The sequence below is a fragment of the Hibiscus syriacus genome, unplaced genomic scaffold, assembly GCF_006381635.1.
Source record: "Hibiscus syriacus cultivar Baekdansim isolate YM2019G1 unplaced genomic scaffold, ASM638163v2 tig00002237_pilon, whole genome shotgun sequence".
Classification (NCBI taxonomy): Eukaryota; Viridiplantae; Streptophyta; class Magnoliopsida; order Malvales; family Malvaceae; genus Hibiscus; species Hibiscus syriacus.
In genome coordinates this window covers 12858720-12881343 of record NW_024061918.1, presented here as the reverse complement: position 1 = coordinate 12881343, position 22624 = coordinate 12858720, and the positions used below count along the sequence as shown (strand labels likewise).

The window sequence follows — 22624 nt, the reverse complement described above, 5'->3', positions numbered from 1 at the left end:
CACAATTTTACACATTTAGTAAGGTTTGAAATTGATCTTGAAGACTTGGAGTAAAAATTTGATATTCGAGTAATTAAATCGAATATACTTATAAAATCATTTGTAAAATCTTAAAATTCATTTATACTTAATTTGTTATATCGAAACATCAAAATGTTTTCAACAATCTCCCCCTTTTTGATATAACAAAATATGTGTGTAATTTTAAGATTTTCTTTGAAAATAAATTTTGAAAAATTAAGTTTGAAATTACCCCCTTACTTTAACACTTCTCCCCTTTAAAACATTTTAACACTTTAACATTTCTCCCCCTTTTTGTTAAATCAAAAAGACTTAAAAATCGATTTAAACAAGATTTTGAAAAACATATCCAATTGATATATACATATAGCTTAAGCTGCTAAGATCAATGATCAAAAGAGAGATTAGCCATTAGTTTCATAATCAATATTCATAATCAAATGTGAAATGGCATAATTGGTCATAATGAACTAATATGATGTAAAAATTAAGAAACATTAAGCACAAAATAATAAAGTTAAAATCAAACCAAATATATATATAATAAGTTCAGTCACCCAAGCATCCAAAACATAACTCCTAACAAATTCAAACATTTAAGGATCCAAAATAAACAATCCAGAAACATCAAAATCAATCCAAATTTTAGAAAACCAAGAAAGCATAACAAGGAAACAAATCTACTTCATCGGAGGATCGAGAGCAGGAGGATAATGAGCTCGAACTTCAAGAGTGAGAGTGTCCATTCGTTCACGCATCTCCAGCTGAAACTCAGTAATTTGAGACTCCATGGAGGCAAACCTCAGATCAAACGACTATAAGAAAGATAAAAAATATGGTGGCGTTTGATCTTCTTGTCGTGCTGGTTCCGGTGCAGGCTTATCGTCTAGTACATGATTGTTGATATCTTGCATGAGCTGCTGAAATTCTGGATTATCGTCAGCAGCCGATGCCGGAGGAGGAGCACGAGAGGAGCTAGGAGCAGCTCGTGAACAACTCGCTCCCAGAGTTTGCTTACTGGGTCGAAAGACCCAAAGACCGATTTCCTCGTCTTGTTTCCAATCTACTTTCTTCAACGAGGTGAGATTGATTGGGTTTTGGAGAGGAATAGGATTGTCAAGAGAGACATTTAGACCGAGTTTGATAAAAAAAGGTTACTAAGAAGAAATCCATAAACTAATGTTTCGACATGTTTTGAAGGAACAATGTTTATGATATCCACTAGTTGACTAGAAATAATATGGGGCAAATTTATTTTGTTTTTATTCTTGAGACAGTGCGTCCACCATAAATCCCTAGCACGAAGAGTGGAGTACCTACCTCCGGATGGTCTAAACCACCAAGAGATCATCAAATGAAGAAAACGATCGTGATGAGAACGTAGAGTACTAACACTAGCATTTGGAACATAGGGATAATCCACAGTTTCATTCTCATTGAATAAACCTTCGTCATCTAACCCAAAACGAAAAGCTATAGTCTCGGGGTCAATATTAATATATTGTCCTAAAAGGTAGGATCTGATTGCTATAGTTCCACACTGAGTCTGGTTTTGAATGCATACCGCATTAAAGTAGAAAATGCATACTAACTGATGATATACGATAGGTTTGAGGTGAAACATTTTATCAAACTTCCATGTTTTAATAATCAGAAGGTATTCGAAGTTAATATCTATCATGGCTTGAAGAGAAGGAATACGCTCTTCCAGGATTCTATAAGATTGGAAAGAATTTATATACCTATGGTACAAGTCGTCTTTACGACATTCAGGCATATTAAAACAGGATTATATAAGAGATGTAGGTGGAGGAGGAACTGGATTAGGAGGTTGGTTTGAACGAGAATGACTCGATGAAGTTCTAGGGCGTTTGGGATTAGACATGGTTTAGGAATCGAAAAAGGAATATAACATGCAAATTGAAACACATGTATGCAATTTAATCAATCCCAAAACTCAATTGAGTCTGCAATAATTCAAGGTTCTCTAAATCGAATCCTAATGGGCATAGTTTTGAAAAACTATTTAGAAAACAATGTTTGAAAATTATAATATGTATAGTTTTTCATGAAAACAACATAATTAAATCAAAAACATCAAATTTAGAAATCAAATTTAGATTTTTGATTTTTTTTAATTTCGAAAATTCAAAAATTATTTGAAAATTTGTGAGTTTTTAATGAAATTGGTTGTACAATCTAGTTTGAAATCATCAAACAATCAATGCCCGATATAATGTTCATCCTAGAACTAGTCCTAAGATCAAAATATGATAAACTAGAAGTTTTTAGAAAAATACCTTGAAAAATTTCAGATTGAAGAGAATGAAATGTTGTGTTATATGATTTAATGATAGTAGCAGGATATATAGATGAAAAGCTCGAAGATTCTGACAAATTTTCGTTGATTTTGAGCAAATAGAGGATTTAGAGAGGAAGAGAGGCGTACGGATAGAGAGGGTTTAGTTTTAGGGTTTAAAACAAATAAGAAAATAAGCATTTTAAACCCAAAACTCGACGGATACATCGATGCATGGCCTTGTGCATCGATGCACATTCAAGGCGTGCATCGATGCACATTCAAGGTGTGCATCGATGCACATTCAAGGCGTGCATCGATGCACCTTCATGGTGTATTGATGCACATTCAAAGGGATGCATCCATGCACGTGTATCGATGCATGAAGCACAAAAATGACAAAAATCCATTTTAAACACTCAAAAATGCTCTCTAGTGGTATTGGCAACTTATATATTGAAAATTAATCATGTTCAATCAATCAAATTAATCCTTAAACAACATTTGAACATAAAAGTAATTTTCAGCAAAGAACATAAACTCCCCTAACTAATAGCAATGAATGCAATCAAAAATTACTATTATAAGCATTTTTCATTTATTCTTAAAAAATATTAAAATTATTTTAAACACTAAGTGAAGATAGATCAGTTAAACCTAATTCTCTCCTATGTGTCCAAAATCTTTCTTTGTCTAAAGGTTTTGTAAAGATATCCGCTAATTGATGCAAAGTATCAACAAATTCTAGAACTACATCTACCTTAGCGACATGGTCTATAATTAAGTGATGTCTTATTTCAATATGCTTAGTTCTAGAGTGTTGGATGGGATTTTTAGTGAGACAAATAGCACTAGTATTGTCACACTTGATAGGAATGGTACCTACTTCAATTCCATAATCAAAAAGTTGTTGTTTCATCCATAAAACTTGTACACAACAACTACCGGCTGAAATATATTCCTCTTCAGTGGTAGATAATGCAACACAATTTTGTTTCTTTGAAAACCAAGAAATCAACATATTTCCAAAGAATTGACAAGTACCGGAGGTGCTTTTCCTATCTAATTTGCATCCTCAATAATCCGCATCAAAGAAGGCATGCAAGCTAAAACTAGAGTCTCTAGAATACCAAAGTCCTAAATTAGGAGTGTCCTTAAGGTATCTAAAGATTCTCTTAACAGCTAGTAAATGTGATTCCTTAGGGCATCATTGAAATCTAGCACATAAGCAAACACTAAACATAATGTCTGGTCTACTTGCAGTTAGATAAAGCAAAGAACCAATCATTGACTTATATAATTTAACATCCACACATTTACCTCCTTCATCTATGTCAAGCTTTGTTGATGAGCTCATTGGAGTGTCATGCGGTTTCCCATTTTCCAATCCAAACTTATTGAGCATGTCTTTGATGTAATTATCTTGATTGATGAAGATGTCATCTTTTCTTTGCTTGATTTGGAGTCCCAAGAAAAATGAGAGCTCCCCCATCATGCTCATCTCGAATTCACTTTGCATTAGCTTAGAAAATTCTTTGCAAAGAACATCATTAGTAGAACCAAATATTATATCATCAACATAAATTTGAACTACTAATAAATCTTTACCTTTATGCTTTAAAAACAATGTAGTGTCAACCTTCCCTTTTGAAAAACCTTTTTCAATTAAAAAGTTTGACAATCTTTCATACTAAGCTCTAGGAGCTTGTTTTAAACCTTAAAGCGCTTTTGTCAATTTAAGAACATGATCTGGAAATTTTGAATCTTCAAAACCTGGAGGTTGTTCCACATACACCTTTTCTTTTATAAAACCATTTAAAAATGCACTTTTAACATCCATTTGATATAATTTAAATTCATGAAAGCATGCAAATGCTAATAACATTCTAATTGCTCCCATCCTAGCTACGGGAGCATATGTTTCATCATAGTCTATGTCTTCTTCTTGAGTATACCCTTGAGCAACAAGTCTAGCCTTATTTCTCACTATATTACCACTCTCATCAAGTTTATTTTTAAGTACCCACCTAGTACCTACAGTAGATTTATTACTAGGCCTTTCAACTAATGTCCAAACTTTACTTCTCTCAAACTGATTTAACTCTTCTTGCATAGCCATAATCCAATGTTCATCTTTTAATGCTTCTTTAATATTCTTAGGCTCTATGCATGAGATAAATGCAACATAATTACAAATATTTCTAAGAGAAGATCGAGTTGTTACCCCTTTGGATGGATCACCTATAATTTTACCATCCTTGACATATTTGTACTCTCTTGGGTAAGATACTTCCCTTTCTTCAATGGTTGGATTCTCGATAGGATCATGGGTTTCCTCATCTTTTGTTTCTTCCTTTGATGATGGTTCTCCAACGTCATGTCTAACGTCATTTGTATTTATAACACCTACATCATCATTCAAACAAGAATCCTTCCTCGGAAGGAGATTATCATCGAAAACATGTATAGACTCTTCTACAACCAAAGTTCTTTTATTAAATACTCGATAAGCTTTAGAATTTAAGAAATAACCCAGAAAAATTCCTTCATCACTTTTAGCATCAAATTTGCCAAGATTGTCTTTACAGTTGTTTAAAACAAAACATTTACACCCAAAAGGATGAAAATAGCTAATGTTAGGCTTTTTAGTTTTAAAAAGTTCATATGGAGTTTTCATTAAAATAGGTATAATCATTACTCGATTAATAGCATAACAAGCGGTATTTGTAGATTCCGCCAAAAAATAATTTGGCAAATTGTTTTCACAAACCATTTCTTCTAAAGTTCAATTTTTCCTCTCAACAACTCCATTTTGTTGAGGGGTTCTAGGTGCTAAAAAATTATGGCTAATACCATTTGAATTAAAAAATTCAGTAAATCCAAGATTTTCAAATTCAGTTCCATGATCACTCCTAACACTAGTTATAGAGTAACTTTTTTCGTTTTGGATTACTTTTGAAAACGTGATGAATTTTTCTAATGCTTCATCTTTAGTACTTAAGAATATAACCCAAGTACATCTAGAATAGTCATCTACCAAGAAAAATTCATATTGTTTTCCACCCAAGCTAGTAGTTCTAGATGGCCCAAAAAGATCTAAGTAGATCAATTGTAATACTCTACTAGTTGATACATCGTTAATGGATTTAAAAGAAACTCGCTTCTGTTTTCCTTTAGCACAAGCATCACAGATTTTATCATTATCAAATTTTAGTTTAGGCAACCCTCGAACTAAATCACCTTGAATTAGCCATTGCAAAACGCTCATACTAGCATGTTCTAGTCTCCTATGCCATAACCAACTATCATGCTCATCCTTAGCAACTAGGCATAAATTAGTCATATCAATAGAATCTAAATGCACCATGTAAATGTTTCATATTCTATTACCAACAAGCATAATCCGATTAGATGCAATGTCTATGACTTTACAACCATTAGTTTCAAACATGACATTGAATCCCTTATCACATAATTGACTAATACTCAAAAGATTATGCTTTAACCCATTCACATATAAAACATTTTTAATTTGTATGGAAGATTTATTACCTATTATACCTATACATTCAATGTGACCTTTTGAATTATCACTAAAAGTCACTTCTCCTCCATTTTTGGCGTTAAGCTCTATGAACCGGCTTTTGTCCCCGATCATGTGTCTTGAGAATCCACTATCAAGGTACCATGAGTTTGAATTTGTTTCTCATGCCTTGTAGCAATGCTCCTTTTCCTACAAACATAGATTAATTTCTAATTTTTGGTACCCAAATTCTTTTGGGTCCATAATCATTAGTTTAAAAAATCCTAGTCCCCTTAGGTATCCATTTGTGTAGGATATCCTTATTTTTAGTAGTAATGAGTCCTTTAGGAACCCATATACTTCTAACAATTTTTCCATTAGAGGTTCTTCGGGGACCTCTATGATTGTAGTTTTTTAAACTTTTTCTAACAAAGTTGGATTTTGAATTTTCTCCATTTTCAAAACGTTTTGTTCCAACTTTATCAAAAGAAGCTTTAAGATTATCAATTTTGTTTTGATGATCATCATTGACATTTGAAAGTAAATTTTGCAAATCCGGAATTTTCTTTTCAAACTCTTCTAGTTTGATTTGCAAATCTTTGATTTTACTTTCAAAATCATTGTTGGTCTTGGATATGAGCTTATTTTCATTTTTCAATTTTGAGACATCATTTTTATATTTTAAAAATAATTGCTCATAATCCGAAGCCAACGCATTATATTCCTCTAATAACTCATCATAAGATAAATCATCTAATTCAGATGAGTTAGAGGATACCTTAGAATCTTCCCCGAATGCCATCAAACACAAGTTTGCTACTTCTTGTTCCTCTTCATCGAAACCTTCTTCATCGCTCCATGTAGCCACATGAGCCTTGTGCTTATTCTTTGATTGACCCTTTCTCTTCAATTGTGGATAATCATATTTGACATGCCCCGACTTTTTGCATTCATAGCAAATGATAGGGTCCTTCTCTTTTTGGTTCATTTTTGAGGCCTTTATTTCGTTTGAATTTTCTTCCTCGATAAGGTCTCATCATTTTTCTGAACCGTTTGGAAAACAATGTCATTTCCTCGTCATCTTCATCTGAATCACTCTCATCTTTTATGGATTTAAGAGCAACTCCAATGTTTTTATTCTTCTCCTTATCCTTTGGTGTCTCATCAATCTTATCGAGGTCCACCTCATCTTCAAACATTATTTCATGAGTGAGGAGGGAACCAATTATCTCTTCAAGAGTTAAGGACTTTAGGTTCTTAGCCTCGATGATTGCCGTCTTCTTGGATTGCCATAATTTTGTAAGTGAGTAAACTAACTTCCTCACAAGATTTTTGTTTGGAATGATCTCTCCATATGATTTGAGACCATTGATAATCGTTGAGAATCTATCCGTCATAGCTTTGATATCTTCATTTGGTTTCATCCTGAAATTTTCATAGCTATGTGTTAGAAGACTAATTTTAGATTCTTTTACCTCGTCGGTGCCTTCATAAGTGACTTGTAGTTTATCCCATATTTCTTTGGCGGTTGTACAAGATGAAACTCTTCCATATTCATCTAGTCCAAGAGAACAAAATATGATATGGATGGCTTTGGAGTTGAGTTGGAACATTCTTGTCTCTCCTTCACTCTACAATCTTGGATGAGTGAGAGGCTTGATATATCCGTCTTCTACAACATTCCATGCTAATATGTCACTTGCTTGAATGAAATACATCATCCTATTCTTCCAATAGGCATAGTTAGCTCCATTGAAGAAAGGAGGCTTGTTGACGGGCATCGAATCGAGACCGGAGTCGACATTTGAAGTAGAGGCCATTGATGACATGATAATCGATGTAACTATTCCCGAATCGACTCAAGATATGATTAAACCTTCAAATGAGTGAGGCTCTGATACCAATTATTGAGTTAATCGATCGATGGAATTGGCCAAGAGGGGGTGAATTGGCAATTAAAATTTTGGTGGAAGCTTTTGCAGAAAATTGAAAAGATTTGCACAACAATTTAGAGTGGTTCGACTTTCTCAACCAAAGTCTATGTCCACTACCTTAGCTATCCACACTAAGGATTTTCCAACAAATTCACTAGTTTGTTCTTTCTTTTGATGCCAAAGAGATAACCTTATAACTCCCTCAAGAATATACCCCAATTCTTGAGAACACTATTTCTCAAAGAGAAGATTACAAATTTGCAAACTTACAAGGAAATCCTCACAAGGTAGATTGTTTGCACAATTCTAGAACAAAGAAAAGAACACTCAAAAATTAATACAAGTAGTGTTCTTGAAAGCAAAATGAATATTGAATAAAAAATAGGCTTGAAATGCTCAAACTTGAGGTTTGATGCTTTCTCTTTGATTCTCTCTTGATTCTCATTTCTTGTGTTTTCTTGTTATTGATCAATGGCTTCTAAGCTTGTTTAAATATACCTTCAAATGATTCTGAATGTTGGGGATGATTAGTGAAGTCAATAGAGCCGTTTAAGTGTGAAAATAATTAATTAAATCAGTTGGGAGCGTCAATGCATCGATGCATACCCAAGGTGCATCGGTGCATCAAGTGTAAAATTCAAATATTTGACCATTGAACCCTTAGTGCATCGGTGCACTAAGAGTGCATCGATGCATGAAATGCATTCAATGTTTCAAAAGAGCCAGAGTGCATCGTTGCATCAAATGCATGGTTGGTGCATCGATGCATCAAATGCATTCGATGTTTTCATAAAACTTTGAGTGCATCGATGCATAGTATGTGCATCGATGCATGAAATGCATTCGATGTTCAATATTTTCCTTGGTGCATCGATGCATGGATTGGTGCATCGATGCATGGATTGGTGCATCGGTGCATCACTTTGAAAAATTGATTTTAGGCTTGATTTTGGTTCAAAATACTTTGTGAAAATTGTTTCAAAAATATATTAAGTATAAAACACAATTTTACACATTTAATAAGGTTTGAAATTGATCTTGAAGACTTGGAGTGATAATTTGATATTCGAGTAATTAAATCGAATATACTTAGAAAATCATTTGTAAAATCTTAAAATTCATTTATACTTAATTTGTTATATAGAAACATCAAAATGTTTTCAACAGTATATGTTACGGTAGTCATAGATGTATGATTGATTTATATATGTATGGTGATTACCAAATGGCACTTAGTTTGCAAAAAGTTAAGAAATTTATAATTAGTTTATGAATTTCCATATGGGCACTTTGTGTGCAAAAAGCTAAGAAATTCATAATTAGTTTATGAATTTCCGTATGGGCACTTTGTGTGCAAAAAGCTAAGAAATTCATAATTAGTTTATGAATTTCCGTATGGGCAATTTGTGTGCAAAAAGCTAAGAAATTCATAATTAGTTTATGAATTTTTGTATGGGCACTTTGTGTGCATAAAGTTAAGAAATTCATAATAAGTTTATGAATTTCATTATGGGCACTTTGTGTGCAAAAAGTTAAGAAATTCATAATTAGTTTATGAATTTCCGTATGGGCACTTTATATGCAAAAACTAAGAAATTATATGAATTTTCGTATTGGTATTGTGTGTGCAACCCACTTAAATTATAGGAATGGTTTGGAAATGAATGTATTGGCACTATAGGTGTGAACTATAGTGTTTAAAGAATTTGAAAGAATTAATGGACAACAAAATGGTCATGATATATTTGTGTTGCTTATGATTAATTATGCCTCACTAAAAATTTTTTTAGCGTGTGTTAATTTCATGCGTAGGTATTAATACAAGCTGTAAGGAGACCATCAGACATCAAAGTAAGTATCGTCTCGTCAGTAACAGTACGACATCCTTGTCTACTTTTGATGTAATAGATTTAGCAAAAACGCTCTGAAAAGTATTTGATTTACCATTAAGTAAAATGATGAAATGTTTGAACATCACTTTTGTTTATCTACGTAAAATTTAATGCATGTTTTATTATTATTAAATTAAAATGTTTTATAAAAAGAAACAAAATTTTACGGGTTTTCAAATATGAAATTGTTTTAAAAGTGATGTGATATTTGTATCTCGTGTACAGAAAGGTATACGGGAGATGGGTGTTACATGTTATTATTTTATCAAGTAATAATTTATAGAGATCCTATTGTATATAAAAGGATGCCATTTTTTACTCTAATATGGACCCTCTATATTTTTTGAGGTGTTTCATAGGCTATTGTTCCAAAAAGGATATTGCCTTAGTTTAAATCAAATAATGTATATTTAACATTATATAATAAAAAAATATTAGACAATATATATATAATATAAGAGTACATACATATATTAAATAAAAGGATCATACTGAATATAATGTAAAATACAATGAGCAAATAAAAAAAAGAAACAATGAACATTAATTAATTAAGGACTAAACTGGAACAAAACATAAATAATTAGGGTTTAACATGCAATAAATCCACCTAAACTAAAATGATAAATAGAAAAATAGTGACAAAATCAAATACAAGGCTAAGCTTAGTGTCTAAAACATAAATCTCGTAATCTCCACCGAACATCGTCGGATGAAGCCCAAATGGAGGTATGTTGTTCATGGTAATCTCCTCCTTCATCTTACCATTTAGATTTGTGAACGAAGTCCCAACCACCGTGGGTGCTCACCGATTGAAAGGGAAGCTCCTCCTCCCCTTTTTTCTTAGATTTTTTTTTTGAGTTTTTTGGTTTTTGACTATTGATTCTTTGGATTTTTTTGTTGTTGTGAAATATCCTCATTCTATCATTTTTTTTTTTGTGTTATTTTTTTGATTTATTTATGGCTAAAAAATTTCCCTTTGATTATTTCATGTGAGACTTTCATATAGAGGGTCTCATTAGAATATTATCGATGAGAGGTGAAGGTCGTAGCTGTCCTCGTGCGTGTGGGTGTTTATAGGCTATTTTGCAAAGGGAAGGGGACCGATGGTCCTGATCTAATGTGGTAATGGATTGGGGAGAGCTTCGGTGACGTGGACAAAGATATTCACGTGAAATGCACACGTGGCTTTTGATGACCAAACTTGATGATGACGTGACAACGGCGATGGTGTTTACCTTTTCGGATGATAGAGTCTATGACTACATCTGAATCGTCGGATGCCTTGTTGGAAAAGGCAATGGTTGTTGGATGATGGTTATGGTTTAGAGTTAGCCAACCCTTAACTAAATCTTGGGCTAACAGGCTTAGGGTTAGCTATTGGGTCAAGGGTTTGTGTGTAAGGTAATTTGGGTCTTATACAGATCTGTGTATTGGGCTTCTGACTTTGAATCTGTTTTGAGTTTATTTTAATGTTTGTAATGGGCAATGGAATTTGTTGAGGTTGGGTAGTATATTGTGCTTTTCGTGTAATCTGCAATAAATAAAAATAAATAAAATATTAATATTTATTCAATATTTAAATAATATAATTAAATTTAAAATAATTTAATTAATAAACTAAAATTTATTTATTGTAAATACATATATTTATAATTAATAATAATGCAAATTAAACAAAGGATGAAATTAAGAAATCCATAAATTTTGGAATGAAAGTTTGTCCGAATAACAAATAAGTGTCTACAATGTAAAAAGGTTAAGCTTTTTTTTAGTGCTTCGGGTTCGGTGAGTCAAATAACATAAGGCACCTATATGAGAGGAAGTGGAGCCACTTCAAAAAGACTATTAAGGCATAGTTCTTTAAGCTCTTGTAGAATTAGGAGAAGTCCATGTCTATATGGACATGATCATGAGAACCAAATTCTTGTCAGTATGGTATTTGTGTGAGGCATTCCACCGCTTCCACAAACGATTTGAAAATTTAAGGACATCATGTCTACTGAATAGCTAGTGAGGCAAACATATTTTCACAAAGGAAAGTTTAAAGGGGGACACCTGCTATCCTATGCAGATATCGAGCATAGAACCTATCATCAATAAATGTTTTGAATCAACAATTTATTTCATGTGAGAATTATTGGAAAAACAATAAAATAAATTGATGTTATTTATAACTTGTTAATAATAAGTTATTTCACTTGCTAGTAGATTTAATTTTTATTTAAATTTGCATTCGTTCAATCATATCTATTCAATAAATTTCTCATGAAAATGTTAAGTCATTTCATTAAAAAATTAAGTCCTTTTATCAAAAGATCTTGACCCTTCGATCCAAGTTCTCTTTCTATATAATAATTAAGTTGTGACACATTTTGTCACAAATTTGAATTTCTTTCCATTTACATTCATTTCAAGTCATTTTCTTTCAATTCATCAAATTCCTTTTGAATTCATTTTTCCAATGATAGATAAAGATAAAAATTGTATTTGATTGTTTTTCGTTATAGTGTTTACTGTCGTAAACATTTTATTGTCGTGTCCTGAAAGACTGACGTCCAACGTAATTCAAAGCACCAAGAAGAATCTTAAAAAATTGTTCATGTAGACCTCAACAAAAACTCCTCTTCTAATCATCTTACTATACTTGATTACATGTTTTGTTCAAATTTTACTTTTCTAATTTTATTTCAGTATTTTCTGTTACGTTACTACTATATAATATTACAACTTTACAACAATATTTGATTACATTATTATTGTTACAATATTATATCATTTATTATTGCTACGGTATTTTATTGTTATCGTTAGATTATCATTATTACAACTTCGTATCATATATTTATTTCATAATAGATGATCAATTTTATATTATACACGTGTATTGAAAAAGTTTAATAGTAAATAATTGGAAATACTTGAAAATGATCGATCGAATCGATTAAGTTTTCTTATAATTAGTGTAATGATTTAAAATGGGCCAAAAATCTTAGACCCAGTAATAAAAAGATCATCTAAAAATTAATTTCACATCAATAATGATATCGATAATTTAAAAAAAAAAAGTATTCAAAATCAAAATATCATACATATAATTGAATTAAAGGATGAATTAAGACCATGGGATCTGAAAGTTTAAAATTATCATAAAATTTAGATTTTTTTATCTATGTATTTTTTATTAAAAATATATTTCGTCCCCTAAAATTATATAAATTTAAGTTTGCCCCTGTAAGTTTAAATTCGCCCTTAATATAAAATCTTGCGTTTGTTACTGAATAAATTCATAATTAATTTAGATATTCATCTATGAATATATTATAAATCTGAAAACCCTTGTAAAAGAAGTCAAACAATTTGCTTAATGCAACTAAGATACAATTACTTTGAAGTTCTTCGTGGACTGGTACATAATTCTCTAAAATAATCCAACATCCCCCTCAGTCCCATTCAATTTGAACAATTTGTAAATATTATAACATGAAAATCGATATATATATATTTATATGTATCAGATGTCACAACTTATTATAATTAAATTTAAAAATTATAGTTTATATCTAGTTGCTTTCTGAGTAAGTATAAAATGACATCTTTGAACTTATTTTCTTTGAATAATCTGGTTCACTACAAACTTCGTCAACATTTCTTTCCCTTTAATTTACAATCGGGATTCTCAAAATTACTTTAAGCTTAGAATAAAATAGAAATAGGGTTGTATTTTTCCTTTGTAGATTTCCAGTTATGAATCTTTTTGGAATCATCTTCTTCATCTTGCTCTTATCGTCTCTTCGGCCATCAACAAGCTCTGAAATCTGCAGTGTTTCATGTGGGATTCAATCGATTCGTTTCCCTTTCCGTCTCGATGACCAGCTTGATCGTTGTGGCTATCCTCGGTTCAACCTCTCATGCAAAAACCAATCCCAGACCGTCCTTTCGCTTCCATTTTCGGGTGATTTCGACGTCGTAAACATCGACTATATGTTCCAAAACATATGGATCAACGACCCCGATAATTGTGTCCCGAAACGTCTTCTTCAGGGGCTTAACCTATCACTAACTCCTTTTTCTTTGCTGTATCCTCAAAGCTTCACGTTTTTCAAATGCCCCACTGATGCATCGATGGAGCTACCTGAAGCAAAGTATATCCCTTGTCTTAGCGGCGGAAATTTCTCTGTAGTGGCTATTCCGGTAGGCCGAGTTGATTTGTCGACGTTGTGTTCGGAGATGGAAACGGTTCTGGTTCCAGTTTCCTGGACGAGTTGGTTGAGTCCTGGGAATGGTATTATGTTGACATGGAACGAACCAAATTGCATGCTTTGTGAAAGGCGAGCAGGGAATTGCATGTTCAAGAGTGATTCGGCCTTGGATGTTGGATGCTCCGATGGTTTTAGCAACGGTATGTTTTGCAACTGTCTAACTTAAGCTTAATTTACGATGAGTTTTAATTTAAAATATTATCATGTTCATTAAAAAGTTATATAATTGGTGAATATTTTAGTTACAATCGATAATATTACGACGAGTTTTAACTTAAAATATTACTAGTCTATTTTAAAAATTATACAAATGATAACAATTTAGGTTATAACTAAAACAACTTTTGACAATAAAACTTTAGATTGTAATGGAAATAGTTATGTAATTTATATAAATTATTATAAAAAAATATAATATTTTTATTTAACTTAAAATATTATCCAGTTTACTGCATAAACTTATAACTTTGATTGAAAAACATGCTCCATATATGTCATTATAGTCCAATTCTTACTCTATTAAAGCGGTGAAAACACAAACCAGTAGTTGGAATATTTACTCTACTAAACTTGCTAAATTAGAAATAACAATTTTGAAAAAAGAGTAATTAGTTGAACAAAGCAAATTTCAAATTGCAATTGAGTTCTGAATCTATTGGTGATGCATCGCTTTCAAGCATCGGCTGCGGTTGAATATCATAGACTTATGGCAGTCAACAGTTCTCAGCATGTTTCATATTTTCTCTTTAAAAAAAAAGTAAGATTAAGGCACATATTTAATACCTAAACTATTAATTTTATTCCGTTTTAGTATCTAAATTTTATTTATATTTAAAAGCATATTTAATGTCTAGTTTATGTTTTAGTACCTATAATTAAAAACTTAATATTGATATTGATGTGTCATCATAAAATAATATTAAATCATCATTGAGAAAATTAAAAAATGTCACGTCAGTCATTATGTTAATTAAAATGGAATAGAATTGATAGTTTATGTAATAAACATATAGTTTACCCAAAAAGTTAAATGAGAAGATGAATTTTTCATGATTTGTTCTTCTTTCATTTTAGGTCTCTCAAGACGTACTAAATACGGCATAATGTTTGGTGTGGGAATACCAGTGTTGTTCGTCCTCGGCTTGGTAATTTACCTCCGCCGCAAGGCTGACAATTACGACCATCATCACAACCGGATGGAAGCGTTGTCCGATTCTATTGCCCTGAGACTAGATGCCGTAGCCAAAGGTCTGGACGAAAAGACTATCGAGGCGTATCCGGTAACATTGCTCGGTGAAAGCCGGCGGTTACCGAGGCTAAATCATAACACTTGCTCAATATGTCTGGATGAATACCAAGCTAAAGAGAAGTTAAGGACTATTCCGGATTGCAAGCATTATTTTCATGCCGATTGTATCGATGAGTGGTTGAAATTGAATGCTGCATGCCCCTTATGTCGTAATACCCCATAATCATTGGCTCTGTGTTTCATTATCTTCGTCATAATAGATGGTTTAATTAACTTATTTGCTTTGGGGTGCAATTTGTCCCTAGTAATCGTTTTTAAGTTAATTGCATCACGTATTTTAAAATTATTACTTTTATTTTAAATTAGTATTTAAAATTTTAAATATTCTAATTTCATCCTTAAACTATAATTATCATTTTAAATTAGTCCTCAAACTTTTGAACATTTCATTTTCATCCTCAAACTATAACCTTCATTCCAATTTGGTTCCCAAACTTTTTCAGCATTTCAATTTTATCCAAACTATATGTATATACTAATCACATCCTTTGTTAACAAAATCATTAGACCAAATTATATTATTATATGTTTGAAAAAAAATTAACATTTAGGTTAAACTATGTTTGAAACTAATTACATATTTGGATAGCTTTGGGGGAAATGGAAAGATTCAAAAGCTTGGGGACCAATTTTGAATGAGGTACATAGTTTAGGGATGAAATTAGAATGTTTAAAAGTTTAAGAACTAATTTAGAGGGAAAGGTGTAGTTTGGGGATGGAATTAGAATGTTGAAAAGTTTAATAACTAATTTAAAAATAGAATTACAGTTTGGGGACATATGATGCAATTAACTTTTTTTCACAAGAAAAAATATGTTTTTTTTGGTTAATCTAGGGCGATTACAAGTAGTAGTGTATGTTTTAAAAACTCAACCATTTGATAATGAACACTCAAATATCATATAATTAATGATGCAATTTGGGATGCAATTTAGGATGCAATTTGTCCCTCAAGATAGTTTTTTAGTTACTTGCATTACATGTTCTTAAATTATGACTATCATTTTCATTAATCCTCAAAATTTTGAACATTTTATTTTCATCCTCAAACTATAATCTTCATTCTAATTTGGTCCCCAAACTTTTTCAACATTTCAATTTCATCCCAAAATGTACGTAAATACTAATCATATCCTTGTTAATAAAATCAATAGTTCAAGTTATATTATTATATATTTGAAAAAAAAATTATGTTAACTATGCTTCAAACTAAGTACAGATTTGGATAATTATGGGTAAAAATTAAAAGATTCAAAAGTTTGGGGACTAATTTAGAATGAGGGACATAGTTTGGAGATGAAATTAGAATGTTGAAAAGTTTGAGAACTAATTAGAATATTGAAAAGTCTAATAACCAATTTAAATGAGAAATATAATTTGGGGACATATGATATAATTAACTCTTTTTTCATAAGAAAAATTATGATTTTTTTTACTAATCTAGGTGATTGCAAGTGGTAGTATTTGTTTTAAAGATTCAATTATTTGACAATAATCACTCAAAAATGTTACAGTTACTGGTGCTTGAATCTAATACCTCTAAAAATAAAAATTATCTCTTTAATTATTAAAATTGCTTCGTCGTATGATTTAATTGAAAATAATAACAAATATTTGTTAAAAAGTTCAAAACTATCCACAATTGAAACCAACAAGAACGCATTATTTTTATTTTTTAAAATAATACGGGTCTCATTAAAAACCCCTTCTAATCCTAATAAGGGGAAAATAGTGCCCAAAATTCCATTAATCAAGAAGTAATTACATCGTTGCTAATGACACTAGCAATGATATCGGGACAAACCGAATCAAAGAATAATGCACTAACAGAACAACTAGTCCAACTAGCGAGAGCATGAGCAAGATGATTACATTCTCTATTGATATATGAAATATGGAATCTAGGATTAGCTTGAAAAGCAACACGAGCTTCTTGAATAAAAATACCCAATATCGAGATGTCATCTGAGTCCCTTGTAATTTTGTTCACAAGTATCTGAGACTCAGATTCAAACTGCACATCCAACCATCCTTTCTCATTAGCAAGGCGTAAACTAGCAAGCAAAGCAAAGAATTCATCAAAAGCAGGATCAACACAGCTTCCAGAGACTTGCGCCAAACCCCTTTGCACCAAACCATTATGATCACGAGCTACCACCCCAATAGAAGCCAGATGCCTATTGCTATCAAATGCACCATCAAAATTTATCTTAATCACATCTGGTGGAGGAGGTAACCATCTATTGTGTTGAATGAAAGGATTCTCATGCATCCGATCTAAAGCCATTGTGCACAAGTACTCATGATGAATTGCTTTAGCCGTCGACACCAGAATCCAAGACAGTTGAAATTTAGTATCATGAACAAAGGAATTACGATTGTTCCACACATTCCACAAGCAGATTAAGAACCCAACAAAATCATCAAGTCCTAAAATAGATAGAGCCTATTCTAACCATAAAACAGGAGTATCAGTATCACTGAATGAGATAGAAACATGTACGTCAGCATGTCGAAGAATATCAAGAGTGCAAGGGCAATTCCTTAAAGCATGTAACATAGTCTCCTCTTCATAAGAACACAATGGACATAGACCATCATACAAACCAGCCTTCTTAAGATGACTTCCAACAGGTAAAGCATTACGAGCTACACACCAAGCAAAAATACGGATTTTTAGAAGAATTTTCAGTTTAACTATAATCCTCTATAGCTTCGACTTCCGTTCATTATCATGTGAACAACGCTGAAGCCACCAATAGTAAATCCTAACAGAATAGATGCCTGAATCATGATTGCCCCAAACAATTACATCCCCAGAACATGGTCTTCTAACAACATTTAGAATTTGTAAAGCGTCCTCGGAAGTGAACAACCTGCAAATCAAAAGTTCGTTCCAAGAGTTAGTTCCTGAAAACATCAAATCACGAAAATAAATAGGAATATCAAAGGAAACAAAATAGCTCCCTTGAAGTGAAACAACTTTGGATCCACCCCATACATCATCAAATATACAACAAGTACTATCAAATCCAATTCACCAAAATAAACCCCCACGTAACTCCTGTAATGTCCGATGAAAGCCTTTCCAAGCAAAAGAACTCTGATTCAATAAAGCATTAAATGAGTCCCCATCAGGATAGTACTAAGCAAAGAAGACACGGGCAACCAAAATGTCTGGCTCTTTAATAAAACGCCACAGTTGTTTTCCTAATAAAGCCATATTGAAGTTATGCAAATCCCGAAAACCAAGACCCCCTCAAACTTTGGTTTACACATTGTTTTCCACTCAATCAAAGGCCAACCTCACTTAGCAATATCACCTGACCACCAATACCTTCTCATACCTCTAGTTAAATCTTGCACTAAAGACACAAGTAGTAAATAACATGACATCAGATACTGAGGAAGCGCTTGAGCCAAAGACTTAAGAAATACTTCTCGACCACCATAGGAAAGCAAATGTTTAGTCCACCCATCAATCTATTTATGAACACGATCTTTGAGATAACCAAAAGTATTGGTTTTATTCTTCCCAATATGTAAGGGCATACCAAGAAAAGAAAAAAAGCATTAGGATACCGAGAAGACATACACAAAGTATAATTAGGAAAACACCCAAATCAACCCGATACAAATGGACATAAAAGTGGCAGAATAGCAAGCGATAGAAGTTGAATGGGAAGATGTTTTTCGCCTCCTGTGCTTTTTCTAATTTTAAATCCAAATCTTTCACTATGTTAGTAATGTTTTTCAAATTTTTTAATAATAAATTAGATTTTATTAATAATAGAAAAAATCATAATTACAACACATAAAAAGAGATAAATTTATATATAATAATCATCAAAATACTCATACAAAAGTAAATAATACACCTAAAACTACACATTCCATTGAGAATAACAATCAATATCAAAACCCAATAACATTTATACAAACTATTTGTCTTCGTCAAATAAGACGCTTGACGAAGTGATAAAGGAATAGAGAGCGAACCAAATAATCTGGCAGGCTGCTTCGCTACTGTAATTCCCTAATTTTTTCCTAAAATTAAAGAGGGAACAAAATGTAATGACCAAACTTGTAATTTTACCTTTTTATAATTTTGGGGCTTTAAAAGCCAATCAGAAAGAAAAGTCGGCCCATTCCCCCTTGGTCTTTTGAAAAGGAAAATAAAAAACTTGGCTTCTTGTTCGCGTGTTGTGAGTACTATAAAATATATGCAAATAATGTGCAAGTATACACAATCGCTCAAGTAATAAAGTGATGAGCGAGTATCGTCTCCACAGGGATTGGAAGGATATTGAGTAAAGTTTATGCACTATTCTATCTAAATATAGTTAGTCTTGATATATACAAATGTCACGGCAATGGATATGTGTATGCTAGTGAATGTGGATTGATGGTGTGATGGTGTAGCAAATAGAAATGCAGTGGCAAGAACAGATATTCAATGTTGGAAATGATGAAATGCCAAGGCAAGGAAAAATGGTAAAAACATTAAATAAAAGATAAATAAAATAAAAAGAAGATAATCCTCTCGTGACAAGCTTTCAATGGAATGAATGGTAGGGATTGATCTAAGAATGCTAAACTTATCTCTCAGGCAGATTTAAGCTATCTGGTCTTTACTTACTCGACAGGGCTTTCCTAAAATGTTCTCACATGAACCTAACAGAATAGCATACCAAGGCATCCTCTCACTCAACAATGTTGGATAGCCTACCCTATTGATAAAGACACCCTTTTTAGTCGTTGAAATCCTATCCTAATCTCTTCCGAGATATAAGGGATTAGCTTATGAGGATCTTGCCTTGATTTTCTTCCGAATACTTACAAGTATTTTTAGCTTAGGATTCTTCCGAACACCTAACCTTCATCTAAGAAATGGACATTTCCATGCCTCTTACAAGCCTAGATGGTGAAGCATTCACAAGCAAAGCAAATAAAGAACCAAAATAAACTTAAATATACCATTAAAATAAAGTTAAAACATCCATTAAACCAACACCACCAAATAAGTTAGTTCATGGTGGGGTTCGAAATATCCATAGAAAAATCCACAAAATATTTGTTCCAACAACCCACAAATAAAATAAATAAAATAACAGCAAAGGGAAGTGAGAAAGAGCCTTCGACGTGCGCCACCGGAGGTCTCCTCGGTCACCACGAACCGCCTTAGCTCGCTAGCTCCTCTCGGCGCCTAGCTCGCCACTCCTTGAAGCTTTATCAATGGAGGAAAACCCAAGGAAGAAGAAAGGAAAAGGGAAAATAAAAATATGATTTTTCTGCTACAATATGCGTCTTCTTTCTTCCACACACTCTCTCTTATGAGGTGTCCTTAAATAATAAAAATATCTAGGGGTAATGATGAGGTTGTTGGGTGATTGTTGGGTGAAAAATACCCCTCATACCCCTAGAATCACACCTTGCATGTGAACCTTATCCTCCAGGTGTCAGTGGTCCCCTAGCAGGCTGTTACAGCCATCATTTCACGTGCAGAGCTAGCTGTCCACGTACAACTGTATATTTTTGTCGTTTTCTGCGCCAGAAATGCCAAGGCATTTTAATCTGCTTCAGCAACGTGTGATGCCGCAGCATTACTTCACAACTCGCCTATTTTGTTTGTTATTTCTGCACATCACTAAAAAACTGCACCTTCCTCCTCATATAGCACCTTAATAAAATAAAATAGCACAACCACCATAAATGCAATTACATGCAGCTACATACATCTAAAATGACTTATATGTACCCTTAAACAAATAATAACTTAAGTCAAAAAGGCCTTAAAAGTAGTCTTTTCACAGAGTTATCATACCCCCAAACTTGAGCTATTACTTGTCCTCAAGCAATGGATAACAATTAACACAATCAAAATGTCATGGCAATTTCAACAGTAGGACAACAAGACAAAAATTGAATTTCAACCCTCAGAAAAATCGGCTTCTACATGCTAGACATATCAAGAATTCAAGTTCTTTTCCCTAGGTCAAGATTCTGTGATTTATTGTATCTAATCTATACTTAACAAATTTAGGCAATTTCTAATTGAGTTCCCTAGTTTTTCCACGACATTAACTCATTCATTAAGCACATTTATACTCCCTTTTCACTTACTACACATTTTTTTTCTTATTTTTTTCACTTTTTTTTACACTGCTACGAAGGGAGTCAGCTCATCACACCTACCATCCCACACTCTAGGTGAAAGGGAGCATACTTTCCACCCCCAAGCTAGTCAGACAGAGTCATCCCGTGACTACTTTCATTCACTCGTATACGCGTGGCTGCCATTTATTAAAGAGAGTTCCAGGCAATGCCACGGCAAAGAGGAGTGTCCCTCTACAGCTATGCCGAAGCATTTATTCACGATTAAACAAAATTCAGAGATAAGGGAGTTTTTTTTAACTGATTTATCATTTAAGCATAATACCATATTTTAATGGCAAGGCTAACCAGAGTTCTTTCATAAAAAATTTGTAAGTTCATTAAGTATAGAGAACATACAAATCATGTAATAATAATTCACAAAGCATCAAGCCCTAGAGTCAGTTCTATCATTCTCAATAGTCATTTACATTCAATTTCTAGCCTAAAAAGTTCATCTTCATCACGTATCATCAAAACATTTCCATCTAACTGTCCTACCATTTACTGATGCCATGGCATAAAATTATGCTAATATTATCATGTACATGTTCTACAAAGAACACTACCTCCCCCAAACTTGAGAGAAGCATTGTCCTTAATGCTGAATAAAAACTAAGTTAAACTAGACTACATGCTATGTGATGCGATGCAATTCCATGCAAGGTACCTTGTCTTCCTAAGATGGTGGTGGAGTCGCGCTGGCAGTACTAGTAGTATTGCGTCTGGTGTACTTCCTCAGTGATGTAGGGCTTTTGTCAGGATCAGAACTGGGTTCAGCAGCTGGTGTGCTAGGGCCTTCAGTGTTCTTAGATGTTGAGGTCTCCATACGCCCAACAGATGACTTCAGACGTCATCTAGTCCATGCTGACTGGGTTAGCATCCTCTGGCTTGAGTGTATTGTCTTGCTGAGTGACATTTACAAATGTCGTGGCATCCTTAAATGATGGCAAGATCTCGTCCAGAATGACTAGAAGATTATAAGCCCAATGTGGGAGCATCTCCTTGTGAACAGGTGCCACGACTGAGTCTTGTTAGAGCCTCAATTACATCTAGCTTTGTCGTGGCATATTGGTTTGCAGCAGCCTGTGAAGTTCCCTCGTGAGATTTCATCATATTCATCCTTCAAAACACCCTTTGTCCTAAAAAAATAATATTAAAATTAAAACTAAAAAAATAAAACAAATAAAAATAAACAAACAAACACTCACGACAAAATAAAACTTCTAAA

The 22624-nt window shown here is 32.8% G+C and overlaps 1 protein-coding gene and 1 pseudogene across 1 annotated transcript; one reads left to right on the top strand and one right to left on the bottom strand.

Annotated features, from left to right (window-relative positions):
- Positions 1 to 13374: 13374 nt before the first annotated feature.
- Positions 13375 to 16768, top strand: LOC120140867 (annotated as a pseudogene).
- Positions 16769 to 16990: 222 nt separating this feature from the next.
- On the bottom strand, positions 16991 to 22222 carry LOC120140858. The gene is made up of 5 exons (XM_039155859.1): positions 22128 to 22222; positions 18224 to 18343; positions 18025 to 18116; positions 17744 to 17889; positions 16991 to 17686 (listed from the first exon to the last, which is right to left on the bottom strand). The coding sequence occupies exons 1-5, from the start codon at positions 22220 to 22222 to the stop codon at positions 16991 to 16993; spliced, it is 1149 nt and encodes a 382-aa protein (XP_039011790.1).
- Positions 22223 to 22624: the final 402 nt, after the last annotated feature.

Excerpts from the sequence above, each read along its gene's own strand:
- LOC120140858 (XM_039155859.1), bottom strand. The coding sequence starts at position 22,222 with ATGGAGACCTCAACATCTAAGAACACTGAAGGCCCTAGCACACCAGCT. Across the intron at positions 17,890-18,024 it reads TTGGGGCAATCATGATTCAG|CTCGTAATGCTTTACCTGTT; the intron begins GCATCTATTCTG and ends CTTGGTGTGTAG. Across the intron at positions 17,687-17,743 it reads ATATTCTTCGACATGCTGAC|GCTCTATCTATTTTAGGACT; the intron begins GTACATGTTTCT and ends TGGTTAGAATAG.